This window comes from Sinocyclocheilus anshuiensis, unplaced genomic scaffold (assembly GCF_001515605.1).
Source record: "Sinocyclocheilus anshuiensis isolate Anshui unplaced genomic scaffold, SAMN03320099.WGS_v1.1 scaffold735, whole genome shotgun sequence".
NCBI classification, from domain to species: domain Eukaryota; kingdom Metazoa; phylum Chordata; class Actinopteri; order Cypriniformes; family Cyprinidae; genus Sinocyclocheilus; species Sinocyclocheilus anshuiensis.
In genome coordinates, this window is record NW_015548245.1 from 99,608 (window position 1) to 120,967 (window position 21,360).

General features: G+C 38.7%; 2 protein-coding genes and 1 long non-coding RNA gene across 4 annotated transcripts in view; all 3 read left to right on the forward strand.

Moving 5' to 3' along the window:
• Window positions 1-4,379, forward strand: part of LOC107655194 (muellerian-inhibiting factor-like) — a 6,760-nt gene extending 2,381 nt beyond the window's left edge. The window contains exons 2-7 of one of the 2 annotated variants that reach the window (XM_016442614.1): window positions 1,354-1,653; window positions 1,770-1,942; window positions 2,293-2,404; window positions 2,490-2,625; window positions 3,080-3,510; window positions 3,671-4,379. In XM_016442614.1, the coding sequence (XP_016298100.1) occupies window positions 1,354-1,653; window positions 1,770-1,942; window positions 2,293-2,404; window positions 2,490-2,625; window positions 3,080-3,510; window positions 3,671-4,092 (1,574 nt within the window). In that variant the 3' untranslated portion in view covers window positions 4,093-4,379. The remainder of the gene's footprint in view (window positions 1-1,353; window positions 1,654-1,769; window positions 1,943-2,292; window positions 2,405-2,489; window positions 2,626-3,079; window positions 3,511-3,670) is intronic. The other variant, XM_016442615.1, reaches the window with a different exon arrangement.
• LOC107655197 (uncharacterized) overlaps window positions 1-5,453 on the forward strand; it is a 13,768-nt gene extending 8,315 nt beyond the window's left edge. The window contains exon 3 of the long non-coding RNA XR_001630401.1: window positions 5,443-5,453. This is a non-coding gene — a long non-coding RNA (uncharacterized LOC107655197). The remainder of the gene's footprint in view (window positions 1-5,442) is intronic.
• A 6,225-nt stretch (window positions 5,454-11,678) lies between these two features.
• LOC107655198 (ornithine decarboxylase antizyme 1-like) overlaps window positions 11,679-21,360 on the forward strand; it is a 17,548-nt gene continuing 7,866 nt past the window's right edge. The window contains 1 exon segment of the mRNA XM_016442617.1: window positions 11,679-11,867. Within this exon segment, the coding sequence (XP_016298103.1) occupies window positions 11,749-11,867 (119 nt within the window). The 5' untranslated portion in view covers window positions 11,679-11,748.

Here is a 21,360-nt window from a genome sequence, read left to right on the forward strand (position 1 = left end):
TCGTAGCCTACGAGTCAATAGGTGTCATCATCGTACAGTCTACATGCATGTACCCAAGTTTATTAGGTCCATGTCGCACAGTGTGACCAGCAATGATCTTATAGGATTGCTAAAATCATGCAGTGTGTAGAAGGCTTTAGACATCCCTGCATTAAGGCATGGGTGTTGCTTTTCTCGTTGCTTTTCTCCCAAATTGTGAAAGCAACTTTAGGTCCGTCCTTCTCAAACTTATCTAACACACCTGATGCAACTCATCAGCTTATTAGTAAAGACTGCAAGACTTGTTCCTTGTCCAAATACCCACCCACACTTGCGGTCTTTGCAGTTGATCACTTGACTACTTCTATGACGTATTTCCTGTATCTGGCCCAAGTGTTCAAGTGAGCATGAAGACCACAAGTGTGTGTACAACTTTTCATTACCTGATGGGACATACTTAGTGTTGTAAAAACGCAAGTGTTTACAGAGTTTTAATTTTTATTTTCAATACTTTGCATTTTAAAATAAACTTCTAAATGTCTGTTCAGTAGTAGTCCCTATAACAGAGATGACACAATTTAAATTCTGGTGCTTCTAAGTGATAAAAAGCAGTTGCAAATGATGTACAAAATAAATATACTTACCTTTGCACCAATAAAACGTGTAGCATTTTGTTTTACTAGCAAATTATATGTAATATTTAATTATTATATTAATATTTAACATACATTGGAAAGGTTTTCGTGACCTCTCGCGAGATCTCGGCAAAAAGTCTCATGATTTATTTCCAGAACATGATGCATGATGGGATACACTAAGCCTCGAATAGTGCTCCGGAGCGGTATTCGAGTGGTGTGGTGTGGATAGTGTGGATTTAGTGTGCATTAAGGGCACTGCGCTCTGGCGTTTTTAAGACCTGGGACAGTCTTGCGCACTTACTTCCTGTCGCGCGCACGCGCTCTCAAGTGGCCAAGACCGCAAGTGTGGGTATTTGGACAAGGCATTGAATTAGCTTGGACCAATGAGGAAGACATCCAAAATGTGCAGTGATAAAGGGGTCCCCAGCCTGAGAGCTACTGCGTCAGGTCAGTGGTTCTCAATCCCAGTCCTGGGGACCCCCTGCTTTGCACATTTTGTATGTTTCTTATTTGACACACTCAGTTCTGTTCAAGAATCTCTCTCCTATAACGAGCTGAAGATCTGATTCAGGTGTGTTAAATAAGGGAGACATGCAAAATGTGCAGAGCAGGGGGTCCCCAGGACTGGGATTGAGAACCACTGACCTGAAGCAGTAGTTCTCAGGACTGTAATTGAGAACCATTGCTTTAGGTGACACATGTTCTGCCCTTGAATGGTTGTCTAACTGACCAATAGGATGGAATGGAGATGAGCAGGATATGGCACGCGTACCCCGCAGTGCCAGTGAACAGCCAATTGGCCCATCTGCACAGTCAACACATGCCACAGACGTGGCATGTGATGAAGAGCAACTAGCTCACAGTCGTGCCATGGATGACTTCCTGCCAGCCCTGAACCGGGAGAGTGAACTAGGGAGGATGGAGTTCCAGTGGTTCGGAATATGTTTGTTCGGAACTCCAGGTTTGCAGCTTTCACATCTAGTACAGAATTTGGACCAAAAACGAAGTGGTCTCAAGGGTGTACATGCCACAAAAGGTAAATTCTTTTTTCTTTTTTTGGCTTCGTAATTGAATTTCCAGCTAAACTCTGGTTTTAGATGGATGTTTATCTTTGTCGACTAGTCGACAACATTGAGTTGTGGTTATTTTTAGTAGATATTTGGGATGCTGAGAAGGAAGGAGAGATGACTTTAACCCTCACATTCCCAAGGCATGCTCAACTGACCAGCCCAGCCTCTGTGACGCTCCTGTTCAGTGTCGATTCCATTAAAGGAGATGGTTTGAGAATGAAATTCAAGAGTCATTCCATCCATCCAAATACACAGGTTAACCTCATGATAATGACTGTATATTTTTGACACTTTATTGACTATGGTGGTAGAGGGAGAACATGAAATGGTGAAAAGAGGGCAACGGGACTGTGAAATGTCATATTGCTGGCATATCAAAGCAGGGGTGTAGCAACCACCTATGTTGCGTTGTCTTTCTTCCTCATTTGGCTAAGCATTATCTAATTAATATTTATCTTAACTAATTAATATTCATGATAATGAGGTTTATAATGTATACTGACATCATTCCTTCGCTGCCAACCAATACAGCATGGCTCCAGTTAGATTTTTATGCACCTTTTAAGTTTCCGTGGTATGTTTTTTTCTGTTTATTTGCCTTTCAGACAGTTTGCATTTCTGAGGCCACACGTTTCCTGATCCTTACAGGAGGACAAAGCCATGCCCACGTTCACCTTAAGCTGAGTGTAACAATTGAGACATGGAAGGATGAAAACAGTGAGAGTTTTTTCCCGTCAAAAACAGACTTCTCTAAAGAATCCATTCACACTGCAAATTTGAACTCTTTCTGTTACATCTTAAGAGCCGAAACCCAGTGTGTCTGAGCTTCAGGAAGTGTTGATGAGAAAGGTAGATGGCTGCAATATGTCAATGAGGCCGATCTTGGTTTTCCTTTCTGACCGTGATGAGCAAAGAACACCACACTTAAAATATCACAGGTAAATGATTCCCTTGCTAAAGGTTTAAACTGCTCAATTTAATCCTGCGTTATGTTATTAAATAATGACCCAGCTGTTAAGCCATGACCCATTTAAATCTGTGCCTTCTTACTGTTAAAATTAAAATGGAATAGCATACTACAATACACCTCTTTCAGCAGTATACAGTACATATAAAACTGCATGTAGTTCTATGTCCCACAATGCATTTTCTGACAATTGAATTGGAATATCAGCCGTTACATTTAACTTTTCTCATCCGTGTTTATCTGACATATATTAAAGAATATTTTCACAAAATTTAAAAATGTGAATTAGTCATTTAATTGGACACCACTTCCTGTCACATGACCTCACTGTTTAATATGCTTTGTACGTAGTATGGTATTTCAGTCAGCTAATATTCCATTCAGGACATTGCCAATGTTTCTTTTTTTTTTTTTTTTTTTCTCAGAAATCCACTCGATGAGAAACCCCCATCCAGAACTTATCTTTTCCTCTGTGAGCTGCAGAAGTTCTTGAGTGATATCCTTCCTCAGAAAGAGGGGCCGGCACCTCAGAGAGGTGCAAACGCTGTCTCTTTGGATGCGCTGCATTCCCTTCCACCTCTCAGCCTTGGAGTGTCATCCACAGTGTCCCTGCTATCAGGACTGGTGAATTCCTCCACGCCGACTGTATTTGTTTTCCCTGAGAGGCAGCAAGGCCTGCAGACTCACCGAGTGGAGGTGACACTAGATTCTCCTCTGCTGTCTGTGCTCAGAATGAGACTGGATGAAGCCATGGCTCAGGTGAAACAGCAGGAGGTGGGGCAAAAGGTGATTGACAGGCTTCAGAAACTGAGTGAACTAAGTGCCCTTTCTCCAGATGGAGAGGATGATGAAGCAGGTGAGCATTAAATATTTTTTCATATACACTACCTGTCAAAAGTTTGGAATAATTATGATTTTTTTTTAAGCACCAATATTCAAAACAAAACCCTGCCCTATGTTACCATTGAATTACATCTAAAATACTATAATTCATTTAAGCCATGATTCATTTATAGTGGATAAGAACCGCAAAGAGGCCCAGTACCGGTCCATTTTGCTGCTGAAGGCCCTGCAGGTGGTACTCCTTACCTGGGAGGTGGAAAGAGCTCAGAGAGCAGCCAGAGCAGATGAAGATGGCTCATCAGTGCCCAGTCAGTGTCGGCTTCAGAGCTTGACCGTGTCCTTGAGGAAGTTTCTTCTTGAGCCCTCTACAGCCAACATCAACAACTGTGAGGGAGTGTGTGGATTCCCCCTGACCAACGCCAACAATCATGCCATCCTCCTGAACAGCCACATTCAGAGCGGCCAACCCGTCAATCGCTCTCTCTGCTGCGTACCAGTCGACTTTGACGACCTGTGTGTGATTGAGCTGGAGAGCGAGGGCACCAACATCTTTTTCAAAACCAACGTGGTAGCGACCAAGTGTGAATGTCGCTGATGGCCTCCTTTGCTCTTTGAAATGCGCTTATGCATGCGTGTATAGCAATATGAATAAAATCTTATTTTTATTAAAATTATTTTTGCTTGTAAATACACAACAGAGCTCCGTTTTCTCAAACTGACCTGGTACATATGCAAACGTGCAACATAAGCTGTCATTTGAAGTGTAAATTGGGTAATTAGTGGGGAAATTTGCATATTCAATAATATAAACAACATTTTAGACCACTTTTAGCTGTATTAAATAATTAGTTGTCCTGTTAACATAGATTTGCATCAGTGCTGAGCGCATTAAAATTATTTTGCTGTTACAATAAAGTAAATATTCATACAGCATGTTTTCTCTTTGTATTCGTATTTGTATGATTCCATAACACAATTTGCTAAATTCTCTAAATGTTACAGGTGGTTTAGGTTTATATAAACCATTTCAGATGAGGATTATATTTGCTTACACTAACAGTCAAAAGTTTGGAATAATTAAGATATTTTATGTTTTTGAAAGAAGTCTTATCCTTCAGAAATCATTCTAATATGCTGATTTGATTCTCAATTATTAAAAATGGTTGTTATTCTAAATGTTGAAAAGAGTTTTGGCTGCATAATATTTTTGTGGAAACATTGATACATTTTTTTCAGGATTCTTCAATGAATAGAAAGTTCAACGAACAGCATTTATTTGAAATAGACATATTTTGTAACACTGTGAATGTCTTTATTGTCAGTTTTGATTGATTTAATGTTTCCTTGCTGAATAATATCATTAATTCCAAATCTGACTTAATATTTACTTTTAAATGGTAGTATATCACAGTTTCTACAAAAATATTGAACAGCTCAACTGTTTTCAACATTGATAAGACATGTTTCTTGAGCAGCAAATCAGTATATTATAATGATTTCTGAAGGATCATGTGATAACAAATAATTCAGCTTTGACATCACAGGAATAAATTACACTTTAAAGTATATTAAAATAGGAAACATTTTAAACTGTAAAACATATTTTGGAATATTTCTGTTTTACTGTAATTTTTGATTGGTAGTGTATACTTTTATATAACATTAATTTCATCTTAAAGGGGTCATATGATGCAATTTCATTTTTCCTTTCTCTTTGGAGTGTTACAAGCTCTTGGTGCATAAAGAAGATCTGTAAAGTTGCAAAGACTAAAGTCTCAAATCCAAAGAGATATTCTTTATAAAAGTTAAGAGTCAGCCACACCTACCTAAAACGGCTCGTTCGAACACGCCCCCACATATCTACCTCACTATGTGGGAAGATTTGATTAACACCGCCCAAATTTTCACGCAAAGAAAGAAGGCATAACTTTTATTCTCGCTGTAGTATTGTTGTTGCCGCTGCCGCCATGTCGTGAAGACGCTGTGTGCTTCGTTGTGAAAGCGAAACTACTTTGTTTGGTCTATTTTTAGCAGCATCATATGACCCCTTTAATAACACTTTTAGGAATAAAACAGACTATTCCCTCTCCCTGAGTAATCCTTTAGCCATATCTTTGTTACGGATCTTCCGTGGTCCAACCTTCTCTCCATCCTGCTTTGGCCTTGCTGCTCTTTTCTTTTTAAACTCTTCGAGTTTATCCTCAGATCCCCAGTTCCAAAATGCAAAGGTGTCCCACCATGAATCAGGCTACAGCAAAAACAGACAATTCAGAAACAATGAACTAGCTGAAAACTGTTCAAGCAGATTCAAATGAGCCTTACCTCTGCTTCACCAACCTGAAGCTGTGATCCAGGTTCATCTTCTGTCGCTTCAATGGCTCTATTGTCTCTGTTACACATGAAAACACCCTAAATACTGATTCAGATTGTTCAGTTGTGGAAAGTTTGATCAGTTTAATGATGAAAAGTCCTTGCTAAATAAATATATTAATTGACCCAAAACATTTGAACAGCAGTATATTGTATTTGGTAAGCAAAATAAATCCCTTCAGGATGATACAAGATGCCTCAGGCCCTTACACTGTAAAAAAAAAAAAAAACTCGTAAAAAATTAAATGGTAAATGACTGGCAGCTACGGCTGTAAAAAATAAATTTTTTCAAAAATGTATTTGACAGATTTTTCCTTGTTTCAATTATGATATTTTACTTTCATTTTACAGTTTTTGTTTGGCAGCCGTAGCTGCCAGTCATTTACCATCTTTTTACGGGACTTTTTTTTACAGTGTAAAACCCTTATTTTACAGATTTTTTCTGATTCAATTACGATAATTGACTTTAATTTTACGGTTTTTGTTTGGCAGCCGTAGCTGCCAGTCATTTACCATTTTTTTTACGGGACTTTTTTTACAGTGTACAATGTCAGGGTTTATTTTGCGATAATAATTGACTGGCTGTACAAGTGAGAAAAAAGTGTTTATTACGTTTGAAATATGGATATTTATCTTACAAAAATGCATGGATTCGCTACAGGAGGCCTTTATTCACCCCCCGGAGCCGTGTGAGGGACGTTTTATTACAGATGTGCGCACTTTATTTCACGTCTTCTGAACTGTTGACAACCAACACCCGCTTACCCCCCATTGAAAGGCTTGGAGGGACCAGGACAATTTATAATACAACTCCGATTGGATTCGTCTGAAAGAAGAAAGTCACATACACCTAGGATGCTTTGAGGGTGAGTAAAACACAGGCTAATTTTCATTTTTGGGTGAACTAACCCCTTAATTTTTTCTTTCTTTGATAATTAACTAATATTTTATTCAATAGTACAATAAAAGATTGTTTTAATTAAGTAATTATTAATTTGTTACATTTATATAGAGCTTTTCTGGGTACTCAAAGCGCTTTACATGGAAGGGAGAATTTCCGCAACCACCACCAATGTGCAGCATCCACCTGGATGATGTGACAGCAGCCACATTGCGCCAGAACGCCCACCACACACCAGCTTAACTAATACTTTATTCAATAGTACAATAAAAGATTGTTTTCAAGAATACAATCAGAGATATAAAAACATATCATCTCAAGTAAGTGTATTTTTCCTTACCTCTCAGGCAGAGTCGGGTAGGCAGTAGTATGTTTCCAATACATTCCTGTTCTCTCTCAACAATGCTCTAACATCACACGCAGACGGCAACATAATCTTGCTAAGCTGCATCCTATCTGCACCTCTTCTGCTGCACCTCTGTCATTTTCTGTGGGTCTCTGGAATTGTCAGTCAGCTGTCAACAAACTTCATTCTGGCCATTGCTTCTCAGTCTACTCTTAGTATCTTGGGCTTGACTGAGACCTGGATTCGTCCAGAAGACACCGCAACCCCTGCTGTTCTCTCTAACAACTTTCCTTTCTCTCACACCCCTGTCAGGTTGGAAGGGTACTGGTCTTCTCATTTCTAATAATTGGAAATACTCAACCCACTCTTCTCTATGCAATAAAAATTATTTAGAGTTTCATGCTATTATGGTAACAGCTCCTGTTAAACTCCATATTGTAATGATTTATAGCCTTCCTGGTCAACTGGGCACCTTTATAGAGGAGCTGTATGGGCTGCTGTCTTCATTCTCTGTTGATGGCAGTCCACTTATAGTCTTTGGTGACTTCGAAAATCCATCTGGAGAAAAGCTTCTAGCTTTCCACTCCTAGCTTCATTCGATCTCCACAACAAATCAGGCAACCAGCTTGACTTAATTTACACATGCAATTGTATCACAGACAACATTTGGTAAAACCTCTAGACATCTCTGATCATTTCTTTATTACATTTAACCTACATATTACTACCTGTGTGTCACCAATTCCTCTACCAGTTACTTTTAGGCAAAACCTATGCTCCCTTTCACCCTTCCATCTTTCCTCTGTAGTGTTATCCTCTCTTCCCTCACCCACCCATTTCTCATCTATATAGTGCTATATAATCGAATATAATCGATTATAATCACTACAGCTGTCAATCAGTTGCAGCGCGATTGGCTACATTTCTCAGTGTGTACTGGACCGAGTCGAAATAGTCTTGGTTATTGGACTCCCAACCTGCCCGTGCTTGTCACCATCCGGCCCGTACCCGCACCACACCCTACACATAAATATTATTCCACCCATTACATCAAATATTAGCGATTCACCTGCATGTACCCGTCCGCATGCAGGACTCTGGCTTCCCCCCTGTGGACAACATGATAGACAACTCTGACCCCAGAGAGTCATTGTAAATTAAGTTTACATGAAATATGTTTGAAATTTCATTCTGCATCTTCTGAGATTTCATTGTAATCCTTCTCATAAAGTCACTGAATTAACCATTAACTGGTCACCTGATTGCGTTGCTGTCTGCGTGTGATGTTAGAGCATTGTTGAGAGAGAACAAGAATGTATTGGAAACACACTACCACCTACCTGACTCTGCCTGAGAGGTAAGGAAAAATACACTTACCTGAGATGATTTTTTTATATCTCTGAAATATATGATAGTATTCTTGAAAACAATCTTTTAATGTATTGTTAAATAAAATATTAGTTAATTATCAAAGATAAAAAATGAATAGCCGTAATATGTACTATTAATGCTGTGATACTCAAATACTGTGATTTCCTTCTCACATAGCTGATTTCACCATTAACTCTTCACCTGAACAGTTGAGGTGTTTTTGTGATGGCTCCATTTCTGAAAATGTTCAGGGCCCTAATTTGTACAATTGTAAAATAGCTTACCACCACAAGCACTAACAAATCAGGCAACCAGCTTGACTTAATTTACACATGCAATTGTATCACCGACAACATTTGGTAAAACCTCTAGACATCTCTGCTTATTTCTTTATTACATTTAACCTACATATTACTACCTGTGTGCCACCAATTCCTCTACCAGTTACTTTTAGGCAAAACCTACGCTCCCTTTCACCCTTCCATCTTTCCTCTGTAGTGTTATCCTCTCTTCCCTCACCCACCCATTTCTCATCTATATAGTGCTATATAATCGAATATAATCGATTATAATCACTACAGCTGTCAATCAGTTGCAGCGCGATTGGCTACATTTCTCAGTGTGTACTGGACCGAGTCGAAATAGTCTTGGTTATTGGACTCGCAACCTGCCCGTGCTTGTCACTTTTCGGCCCACACCCGCACCACACTCTACACATAAATATTATTCCACCCATTCCACCCATTACATCAAATATTAGTGATTCACCTGCATGTACCCGCCCGCATGCAGGACTCTGGCTTCCCCCTTGTGGACAACACAGTAGACAACTCTGGCCCCAGAGAGTGATTGTAAATTAAGTTTACATGAAATATGTTTGAAATTTCATTCTGCATCTTCTGAGATTTCATTGTAATCCTTCTCATAAAGTCACTGAATTAACCATTAACTGGTCACCTGATTGCGTTGCTGTCTGCGTGTGATGTTAGAGCATTGTTGAGAGAGAACAAGAATGTATTGGAAACACACTACCGCCTACCTGACTCTGCCTGAGAGGTAAGGAAAAATACACTTACCTGAGATGATTTTTTTATATCTCTGAAATATATGATAGTATTCTTGAAAACAATCTTTTAATGTATTGTTAAATAAAATATTAGTTAATTATCAAAGATAAAAAATGAATAGCCGTAATATGTACTATTAATGCTGTGATACTCAAATACTGTGATTTCCTTCTCACATAGCTGATTTCACCATTAACTCTTCACCTGAACCGTTTATGTTGCTGAATATGGTATCATTGTAATCCTTGACCATCAAAACATAGGGGTAGACATCACCCTTTCTGTGTTATCATGTTTGGTTAAGGAGCTATGACACAAAATACATAATTTGGTTATGGTGGAAAGTAAAATGGTCGCCATGGCAACCACAAGGTGTTTTTGCGATGGCTCAATTTCTGAACATTTTTAGGGCCGCAAACTATACAAGTGTACCAAGTTTCATGCTTTTATGAAAAAGTGAACATTATTTTCACATATCACCTGGACTATTGGTATTATTTATGCTAATAAATATACAATCGCGTCAAGCAGTCATTTTATAGATATTTTCCTGTTAATATTACTATTTTACAGTTAATAATTTGTTTAAATGCATTACTTACAATGAATCTTAGATATAGTAGGCTACGTCTTGCACCGCTAATGATGTAACAATGAGAAATATGGTTTATTATTAACAGTAACTCTAAATATTAGATATAAATTGTAATCTATCCTATTCTAGTTTTTGCATACTACACAATTATGCATTCATAAATCAGACATTAGGCTTATCATCACTAATTTTGTGTTAAAGCGCATGACGTCACGCAGAAGCCACGCCTACTCGTGTTCCGAGTATAAATACAGCGGGCCTACGGCCATTAACACTTTCAGTCGGAGCACGGACAGAGAAGAATCGGGCCTTGACGTTGGCCGGATGGTTAAATCCAACCTCCAGACGATCCTGAATAGCCACTGTTTTGTCAGAGAAAAAGAGAGTAATATATCCAAGATGCCAGTGATCGAAATGACCCGTAATAAACCCGAGAGTGAAAGGTAATGTGGGACTTTTATGTAGATAGTTCGCTCGCGGCCTTGTTTTAGCAGTTCAGCCTAGCGAGAGCTATATAAATTGTATGACGAAATACAATGTAATTTATGTTCGGTTTCATGTTTTATTTTCCCTTTGCTTACATAATGAGATTTAAATCTACTCATCTGTCAAAACTCTTTAATAAAGGTATTTCTGAATGAATTGTTAAAATCATGCGAGAAAGCCTCTTGTTTGTTCAGTTGGGATCGTGTTGTCAATCAGTCACGGATTAGAATGATTGACAGGCCTGTTGCCAGGTAACCGGTTTTGTCGAGTACGCTGAGCATTCGAGAAATTTCCAAACCACCCATTCAAACTGTCATTATTGCTATCGTCAGTTTAAATGTCTTTAGAAGTCTATGTAGTCTCTGCTTGGCTTTTGAGCTAATACCAGATGATTTGGACTTCGTTATGTAGCATCATAACGTGTTGTTATTCGTTATATCATATTTTATATTTTTACAAATGTTTAGCGTGGATATTAAGGTGTCGCACAGCTCAACAATTGATTGACGTCTGAGTGTTCGCGAGGTGGCTAACGTTTAAATGCTAACTGGATAAAGCGAAAACAGTTGGGTAAATTGCACTTGAGTCATTGCTAAAATTGTGTTATGAATGATACGTCGAGTAAGAATAATTAACTGTCATATAAAAAAAAGTGAACATTATTTTCACATATCACCTGGACTATTGGTATTATTTATGCTAATAAATATACAATCGCGTCAAGCAGTCATTTTATAGATATTTTCCTGTTAATATTACTATTTTACAGTTAATAATTTGTTTAAATGCATTACTTACAATGAATCTTAGATATAGTAGGCTACGTCTTGCACCGCTAATGATGTAACAATGAGAAATATGGTTTATTATTAACAGTAACTCTAAATATTAGATATAAATTGTAATCTATCCTATTCTAGTTTTTGCATACTACACAATTATGCATTCATAAATCAGACATTAGGCTTATCATCACTAATTTTGTGTTAAAGCGCATGACGTCACGCAGAAGCCACGCCTACTCGTGTTCCGAGTATAAATACAGCGGGCCTACGGCCATTAACACTTTCAGTCGGAGCACGGACAGAGAAGAATCGGGCCTTGACGTTGGCCGGATGGTTAAATCCAACCTCCAGACGATCCTGAATAGCCACTGTTTTGTCAGAGAAAAAGAGAGTAATATATCCAAGATGCCAGTGATCGAAATGACCCGTAATAAACCCGAGAGTGAAAGGTAATGTGGGACTTTTATGTAGATAGTTCGCTCGCGGCCTTGTTTTAGCAGTTCAGCCTAGCGAGAGCTATATAAATTGTATGACGAAATACAATGTAATTTATGTTCGGTTTCATGTTTTATTTTCCCTTTGCTTACATAATGAGATTTAAATCTACTCATCTGTCAAAACTCTTTAATAAAGGTATTTCTGAATGAATTGTTAAAATCATGCGAGAAAGCCTCTTGTTTGTTCAGTTGGGATCGTGTTGTCAATCAGTCACGGATTAGAATGATTGACAGGCCTGTTGCCAGGTAACCGGTTTTGTCGAGTACGCTGAGCATTCGAGAAATTTCCAAACCACCCATTCAAACTGTCATTATTGCTATCGTCAGTTTAAATGTCTTTAGAAGTCTATGTAGTCTCTGCTTGGCTTTTGAGCTAATACCAGATGATTTGGACTTCGTTATGTAGCATCATAACGTGTTGTTATTCGTTATATCATATTTTATATTTTTACAAATGTTTAGCGTGGATATTAAGGTGTCGCACAGCTCAACAATTGATTGACGTCTGAGTGTTCGCGAGGTGGCTAACGTTTAAATGCTAACTGGATAAAGCGAAAACAGTTGGGTAAATTGCACTTGAGTCATTGCTAAAATTGTGTTATGAATGATACGTCGAGTAAGAATAATTAACTGTCATATAAATGAGTAATTATCCACAAAATGGTGGTTAAAACCGGTATGACGCGAATTGTAATGTGCTAATGCTCGCCCATCCCCCCTTGTTTGTTCCTCTGTCATGCGTCATTGCTGTGGTGTATGGAGAACCATGATGATTTTCTTGGTTTTCGGAAATTAATTTCTTAAACGACTAAGTTTATTTGTAATAGAATGAAAAAGTGAACTGCTCAAATCCAAATGTTATTTACATATGAGAGAAATCCGTTTTGGTTCTGTTTGTTATCTTGATGCATTCTCCTCAAAGAATAACGGGTTTGAAGGGGAAATTTTGGTTAGTACATCTGGTTTTAGATGTAGTCATGTCTTAACTTGTATGTGGGCAAATGCGTTGTAAGTAACACCAGTTACCTCTTGTCTCCTTTTTGGTAGGAAGTTGCCCACCAGATTATTTGTCTTTCATGCAGTGATGTCACATATCTTAAAAATATGGGTGGATGTTTTAGCTTCCTGTACTTTGCCTACGCTTTCATCAGAGGTTTTCTGGTCTTGCAGTAACCCCTTGTACTCATCAGGTCTGAATGATGTCTGTTCATTCACCTGCTACTGGCTGTTGTGTAACTACCGTTCATCCCTTCCCATGTGATCCCAAGCATCTGTAACAGGCTCACTGTGTCCCTTGTGAATGGAGAGCGAAGTTAGTCTGACTTCAGGGATTAGGCAGTTTTCAATGGGACAAACTAAAGTTCTTGTTGCTGCCCTCACATTGCTTTGCTACAAGTGGCAATGAAGTGAAATGAGGTAGCGCTGGTTTGCACAGATGCATCCATTCATTTTTGTTCAGGTATTAAGATCTTTTCTTAACTAGGGGTATAAAATAATAAAAGCATTGTTGCACTTGTGGTGTTCCAGTCAAAAATGACCAGCCTACAACAATTTTTGTAAATCTCTCATTATGCTATATTAAATATTGGATTCAACTTGCAATTCAATTAGCACAGGTTTTTGAGTGATTTGTGAACTTGCCAATATTATCCACAAACAATGATTTTTCGCTCAAAAAGGTGCACAACCTCAGTCAAGTCAATTTATTTATATAGGCCTAGCGCTTTATACAATATAGATTGTCAAAGCCGCTTTACGTTTTACAAAGCGTGTGCTGAAAATGTAAGAGGACAATAGAAAACAATCAGTTTATCAAAGTCAGTTCATTGTTGATTCAGTGATGTCATCGTCCAGCTCAGTTCAGTTCTCTTCCAATAGTGTCTGTGCAGTCAAGTCAACAATGTTGCCAGAAATTGTGTCCCCAAATAAGCAAGCCAAAGGTGACAGTGGCAACTTGCAAGGAACCAAAACGCCATCTTTGACAGAAATGGAGAAAACCTTGGGAGAAACCAGGCTCAGTCGGGGGCCAGTTCTCCTCTGGCCAGATGAAGCCATCAAGGTGTGGTTTAATTCCAGGCTGCAACACACATCAGATTGAGTAATGGACTTGTCTGGTTCTCGTGGTCTTGTGCCGATGACAGGGGATCTGTCTCTAGGGTTCATCTAATTGACATGGTCTTTGCTGTCATTCATGGCTGTAGAGGTCGTCTCTAGGTGCTGATCCACCATCTGGACTGGATACAGGTGACTGCAGTGACCATCTGATCTGGATATGGACTGGATCTGAGTGGCTACGGTGACCTTGGAATAAGAATAAAACAGACTAATATTAGTGTAGATGCCATTCTTCTTATGATGTAACAAGTATGTCGGTGTTATGGGAAGTGTTGCTGGCTCCGGATGATGTAATAAATGCAGCCAAACAATCCTTTTTGAATTATAGAAAATATAATTATAGAAAAGTGAATCGTGTGTTATGTGAATGCCAGGTTAAAGAGATGGGTATTTAAAGTAGGCTTAAACTGACAGTGTGTCTGCCTCCCGAACAATGCTAGGTAGATTGTTCCAGAGTTTTGGCGCTAAATAGGAAAAGGATCTGCTGCCCACATTTGATGTTGATATTCTAGGTAGTATTTGTTTTTAGTTTTGAGATCGCAGCAGATGTGAAGGACTATAATGTAGGGGTGGGTGATATGAGCTAAAATTCATATCACGATATTTTACACTGTCCAGGCAATATCGATATTACATTGTGACATGAGAAAAAAGTCAAAATATTTTAACCTTGTATAACAAAAAAAGTGAGGGATTGGACATGTACCTGAAAAGATTTATTGGATGGGAAGTGCCCTTCAATGTTCCGTCCATGAACTGAAAACAGGCTAGACTAATCGATTCTTGGGATTTAAGAATCGATATCGTTCCGTAAAAAAGAGAATAGATTAATATCAAGATATTGATTTATTTTTTATTTTTTTTACCCAGCCCTATTAAAAACAGTAAACACTGTAATATTGTCAATTTAAATGATATATTTGAATGTTTATATATATATATATATCTCTCTTTTGCAAAATAATCTGCTGACTGTACACTATCCCTCAGTTTGGGAACCACTGGAGTAGGCGATTTTGTGCTCTATTAATTTGGTCTGTTATGATGCTCTGATTACTAATGCCTGTGTAGTACGGTGTTGCACACAGAGGACAAAAGCGTTCAGCTTCGACTCTTTATCGTCATTTGTGTTCAAATTTGCAAAGCGTACCAAATTGAACAAAACTATATAAATGCAAAATTTTATTTCATGAATATATAACTGTATCCACGGTATAGCAAAATCCTTATCATGCAACAACATAATACCGCTTTCATACCGGTGTAGCGCCCACCCCTACTATAATGCAATAAGAGCTCGCTCAAGTACTGAGGGGCTAAACCATTCAGGGCTTTATAAGTAATTATCAAGGTTTTAAAACGTTAACAATGTTTAATAAGGATCCAGTGCAGAGTTGACAGAACTGGGCTAATATGGTCAAAATTCCTGGTTCTAGTAAGAACTCTAGCTGCTGCGTTTCGGACCAACTGGAGTTTATTAAGTGCACAGAGCAACCACCCAATAAAGCATTACAATAAACTAACCTTGAGGTCGTGCACGCATCAATTAATGTTTCTGCATTTGACATTAAAAGCATAGGTCATAATTTAGAGATTAAGATGGAAAAATGCGGTTTTACAAATGCTAGAAACTAGAGGTCGACCGATAGTGGATTTTGCCGATACCGATAGCTAGGTTGGACCACGTACTAGAAACATGACTTTCGAAGGAAAGATTGCAATCAAATAGCACACATAGGTTCCTAACTGATGATGAAGAATTGATGGCACAGCCATCAAGTGTTATACAGTGTTCGAGATCATTACATGCAGAAGTTTTTGGTCCGATAATTAACACTTTTTTTTTTTTACTTTTTTTTTCAGAATTTAGCAGTAGGAAATTGCGAGTCATCCAGTTGTTTTTACATAAGCTATGCATTCTGTTAGTTTTGTGAATTGGTATGTTTCGTCGGGCTGCGACGAAATATAGAGTTGGTATCATCAGCGTAAGCGAGATCTCCCAAAGGAAGCATGTAAACCGTGAAAAGCAACCTTCCTAGTACTAAGCCTTGTGGTACTCCATAGGGTTGGGTATCGTTTGAATTTTATCGATTCCGATTCTTTTCGATTCCCAGTTTCGATTCCAATGTGATTAGGCCTAAATATCAAACATTTATCGTGTCTCTTTTTTTGCAGACCATTTATTGGCGCTGAATACCATGAACAAAAATCAACAAGCTATGTAAAAACTGGACTCTTTATGAGCTGTTTGTGTGCAAAATAGAACTGCATGATGCTGGATAAATTGAGGGTTTTTTTCTTTTTCTTTTTTTTTTTTTTCCCCCCAATGGAAGTTGTGGTTCTCATGATTCTGAACAAAAAAAAAACATTAGACAACTAAACAAAATCACATGTAATTTATGAATTAATGATTAAATGACTCACTCAAGATGTACTTGTTTCATTACTGGATGAATCTGCGTTCTTGAACGAATCTCTTGTATGATTCAAAGACAAATACATTTTAGCAGGCCCTTTTACTGGCATAACAATTTAATCTATAAATCTTCATTTAGTGCAGGGCTCCAGACTGCGACAAACGGTCGCATTTGCGACCAAAAATATTAATTTGCGAGTGAAGTATTTGCTGAGGCGACTAGAGAAATTTACATTAAAAATTTTTGCATGTAATGACTTTTTTTCTGATTGTTTTGCGATCACATCTTTTATGTTGACGTAATAAACTTAGACTAAGTGCATCAAAGTTTTAGTGGAAAAAAAGCCTTTCAATCAGTCCTCATCTCTGCCGAACAGCAGCGCTGGCGGCACATCTGCTGAAAGCAGCTCCAGTTGTGCAGCATAAGCGGAGACGCGTGAAGTAAAAGAGCAGAAAAGCAGGGTCTATTTCGTGCGCAATTTGAACAAACTACAACAGGTAAAACTGTCAGCTGTGTGGACATTAACAATATCATTAACAATTAGGGATGCAACGATTCACTCAACTCACGATTCTGATCTCACGATTCGATTGAATCACAATTTTTTATTTTTTTTTTACAAAATAAGTTGAGACAAATTATAAATGAACAAGTGCCCTTTTATTATTTCTCAAATGCTGCACATTTCTTTGTAAAATAAAAATATATTTTTATGTCAAATAACAAAACTACATTGCAATTTTAAAACAAACCCCCCCACCCCCCCACTGGTTTTCTGGCAATAGCTGAGATCTCTGCACATTTACAATGTCCCCTGCTGATGAAAATACCCTTTCACTAGGGACTGAGGTGGCTGGTGTGGAGCGGTATGCTTTTGCTAGACCAGAGAGAAGTGGGTACAGCCTAGCATTCTCTTTCCACCACTTGAGTGGGCAGCTGTTGAGGGAAATGGATGTTTTAGCTCTGTACTGATTAACTTCTGCATCAATCTGACTGATAGGCTGTGCAGCTACAGCTGGTTCATCAAAAGTCCCTCCAAGAAGATCTTCCAGTGCAGTTTTCTTGGGAGGAGGTTGTTTCTGCTCAGCTCCTGCGTTATCTGTCAAGAGGCCAAGAGGCTCCTCTGATGCAGGGGGGTAGCCACTGGCACCTTCTTCACCCTCATCCTGCACAGAGTAATAGCAGAAATAAAAAGACCGATTATATAGTACAATAGTGACAGGAGTTTCACATGCTTATAAAGGCAAAATTTTAATATTTGTTATAATTTGTATCATTACAATACCCTTACAAGAGAGAAACTTGAACATTTTTAAATATGCAATAATAATCAACAACAAATAATTAAAAATCCATATACAAATTTGGAGAAGGAGAGGGTAAAAAATAAACAATACCTGGTTCTGCAACAACACTGCTTTCTCTTTCAGTCTGTGGAATACATCTTCACGCTGGTTTTTCTCTAGATGTGGCAGAGCCCGGAATCTGGGGTCTAAGACGGTGCACTCCAGCAGGTGGCTGTACTCTAAAGTGTATCTGTTTGAAAGGTTCAGTATAGCTGTCTTGATGTTACTCACAGTTAGGGAGTCTTCTTCGTTGGATGCCATGTTTTGCTCGATCATATGCTTTAAGGGCACAATGAGAGACACCGTTGTTTTTTTTTTCGTCACACAGCGCAGTGGTAGCCGTTTTTAGTGGCTTAAGAAGCCTCACTACGTCCTCCACATCACGGATGTCTGAGCCATCCAAAGTATCAATGTCACGTACATTTCTACGTACGTCGTTGCTCAGGAGAGTCGCTGTCACAGCCGCTTGCTGTTTGAGATGGCGTTCTATCATATCCAGACTGCTGTTCCAGCACGTAGTGACATCGATGATTAACGTCGATTCCATGTGCGCTGGAAACTCCAGCAGTATCTGTTTGGCCATGAGCGCAGCTGTGGCCGTGGAGCTTCTGTGAAAAGGCAACAATGCGCCTTATTCTGCCCAACAAACGGCTTACTCGTGGCACACTCAAACCCGCTTGACTGGCCAAGTTTAAAGTGTGGGCAAAACACCTGACATGGGGGGGCTAGCCCAGCCTCTCTGACAGCAACATCCATATTTCTCGCGTTGTCCGTCACAACAGCAATTCCACGGTTAGCCTTTTGAAGCCCACATTCACTCACAGCTGATTTTAAAACTTCAGCAATATTAGCCCCGGTGTGTTTCAAACAGAGGGCGAGTTTGAAGGACAAAATTGGCCATCGCCCACTCGCTGGTTATCACATGGGCTGTGACCGTAAGATAACTCTGGGTAGCCCTGGAGGTCCAGCTGTAGGTTGTAATTGACACGCTGTCTGCCTTTCTGAGTACCTCAACCACCTTAGATTTTGGTTCTCTGTAAAGCGTTGGCATGACAGTCTGGCTAAAGTGGGGGCGTGATGGGATTTGGTATCTGGGTTCCAGTGTTCACCAGTAGCCGAAATCCTTAATTTTCTACTACAGAAAACGGCCTCATGTCTTTTCCCATGAAAACACTGATGCACCGTGTGATCTCCGCAGCTCTCGCACTCGTCGGAGCGAGTGGGGCTGCAAATCCTCCGGTCAGTGTGGTTTGGCCTATTAATAGCTTTTTGCGTACAGACGGCTGTGACTGGAGCTTTTCACTGTGGTGACGGTTTATGTGCTGCATCATATTCGTTGTGCTGTTAATGTATGTAAACATTAAGACATTAAGTATGTGAACATTCTTCTTGCAGTGTTTGCACACAGTTTTTGTTTTGTCTACCACCTCACCGCTGTCATTTTTAGTCTTCGGAAAGCCAAAATGCCGCTACGCCTGATTTGAACGAGGATGGGGCTTCCTCAATATCAACATCCACACTCGTCGTCGCCATGCTCGAAACCGTTTGCTACAACTTGTTGTTCGCCGCTATTGCACCTGTAAAGCGAGTTTGCAGTAAACACAGCGACCCCTGCTGTTCAAAACATGAATCGCGATTCGTTTAACGTCTCTGTCGATTTGAATCGTTACACATTTCAATCGATTTTCAACCGGCTCACGGTTAATCATTACATCCCTATTAACAATTAATTTATAATCAACACTATATGACTTCTTGTTATCAAGAACTTTAGTCTAAATGCTGTGTTCTGTTACTGCGTGAACGTCATATTATTTGTAGCGCACTTGCTGTCCAGTAATCGCAATAAGCTTTGTGCTTTGTTACATTTTAATAAACAAAGTATCATTTAAAATTTAATTTAATTTAATTTAAAATTCTGCCAAATTCATAACGAAATTCAAACAAATACCGCTTTGGTGCTCTTTAATGCGGCATGACATGAGCGATCGCTTGGCGCTTCAGTTCAAGCGGCACGTGAACCCATCATATCTTTCTCTTTACTACTATAGTATGAAATAAACATGAATGGACATCAAAAGGTATATTATAAGATACAGTACATCTTACTGAAATGTCTCAAGTAATCGCTCATTCAGCGTTTCAAACTGTGGAAAACGCGTAAAGCTTGTAAACAATGCCACGTAACAATACATTTACCTCAGAATAACCATTCAGCGTCCATAAGCTCATTAGTCAGCCAGAAAAAAATAACTAAAGAGGAGCATTTTGCTAAATTTATGCACTATTGCATATTCATATTTTTACTTAACCTGTTGACATAAGAAAAAATGCAAGGAGCTAAAGGTAAAATTCAACACCTATAATTGCATGTTACTAATGAAGAAAAACTGACTGGATGTGTGCAGGACATATGGCAACCTTTATAGGATGCATTGAGGAGGAGCCCAAACTACACTCAATTGCCAAGTGATGCTGACATAGTTATGGTCAGTGGTGGAAAGAGTACTTGTACTTAAGTACAAATTTTCAGTACTGTTACATTGTTGAAATAATACTCAATTACAAGTAAAAGTACTGGTGTCAAAACAGTACTTAAGTAAAAGTACAAAGTACTCCTCTCAAAAACTACTCTGATTACTAGTTACTTTTTAGTCTGCGATTATTTAATGAATTACCAAAAAATATTAATTAATGTCAAAGATCTATGTGGATAATAGCTACTTTGAACAAAACCTACTTTTATCTTATTGACAAAGTATGTGAATTAGTGGTCATGATACAGGAATTTCTAACTTCAATACCTTGAAAAATATCAATATCAAAGTACTCGTGAACCGGAAGTTGCAACTGACTTCAGTGTTGTGATTTATTTCCAAACGGTATATTGAATAAAGGGCGGGGTTTTATTGTGGTGCACCTCCACTCCACCTCTTGCTCATAGCAGATTCACGGTTGGATAGGAGTGGTTTAGAATATCTGCTTGTTACGTCTGACATAATGCTTCTGGGTCCTAACGCTCTGCCAGACGCCCCCCAAAAAACAACAAACCGTGCATATACACACTCACGATGTCATGTAATACTGAAAAATTATAATCCTAACCTTTTATCTCCATACTGAAATCCCAGATTCAGCTAAAATATTAGTGTCTGAGACACTGAGCACGGAGACTGTAGTGTGCACAGCAAATTTTTAAATGCTTATCTTAAATATGTAATATTAATTAAATAATGCTCATAAATGGCTGTTGAGAGGGTATTCTCAAGTGAATTAAATAGAGGCATGACTTAACGAGGATTCTCCCCAAGCCATCAAACTGACGTCATCAGAGCAAGAACGAAATGGAGCTTCGGAAAATTGGCTTCCAGAGCGGAAGCCAATTTTCAGTTTTTGATTAAAGATTACGACGGCAGACATTTTTTTTTCCAGTGTATTGACTTGCACGGTTCAATTGTTCACCACAAGACTAGTATGCATTAAAAAAGTAAGTAGGGTCATTTCTGATTTCATGACGACTAGCTGGCAAAACTACCACATACTGTATACTGCCATATAGATATTTTA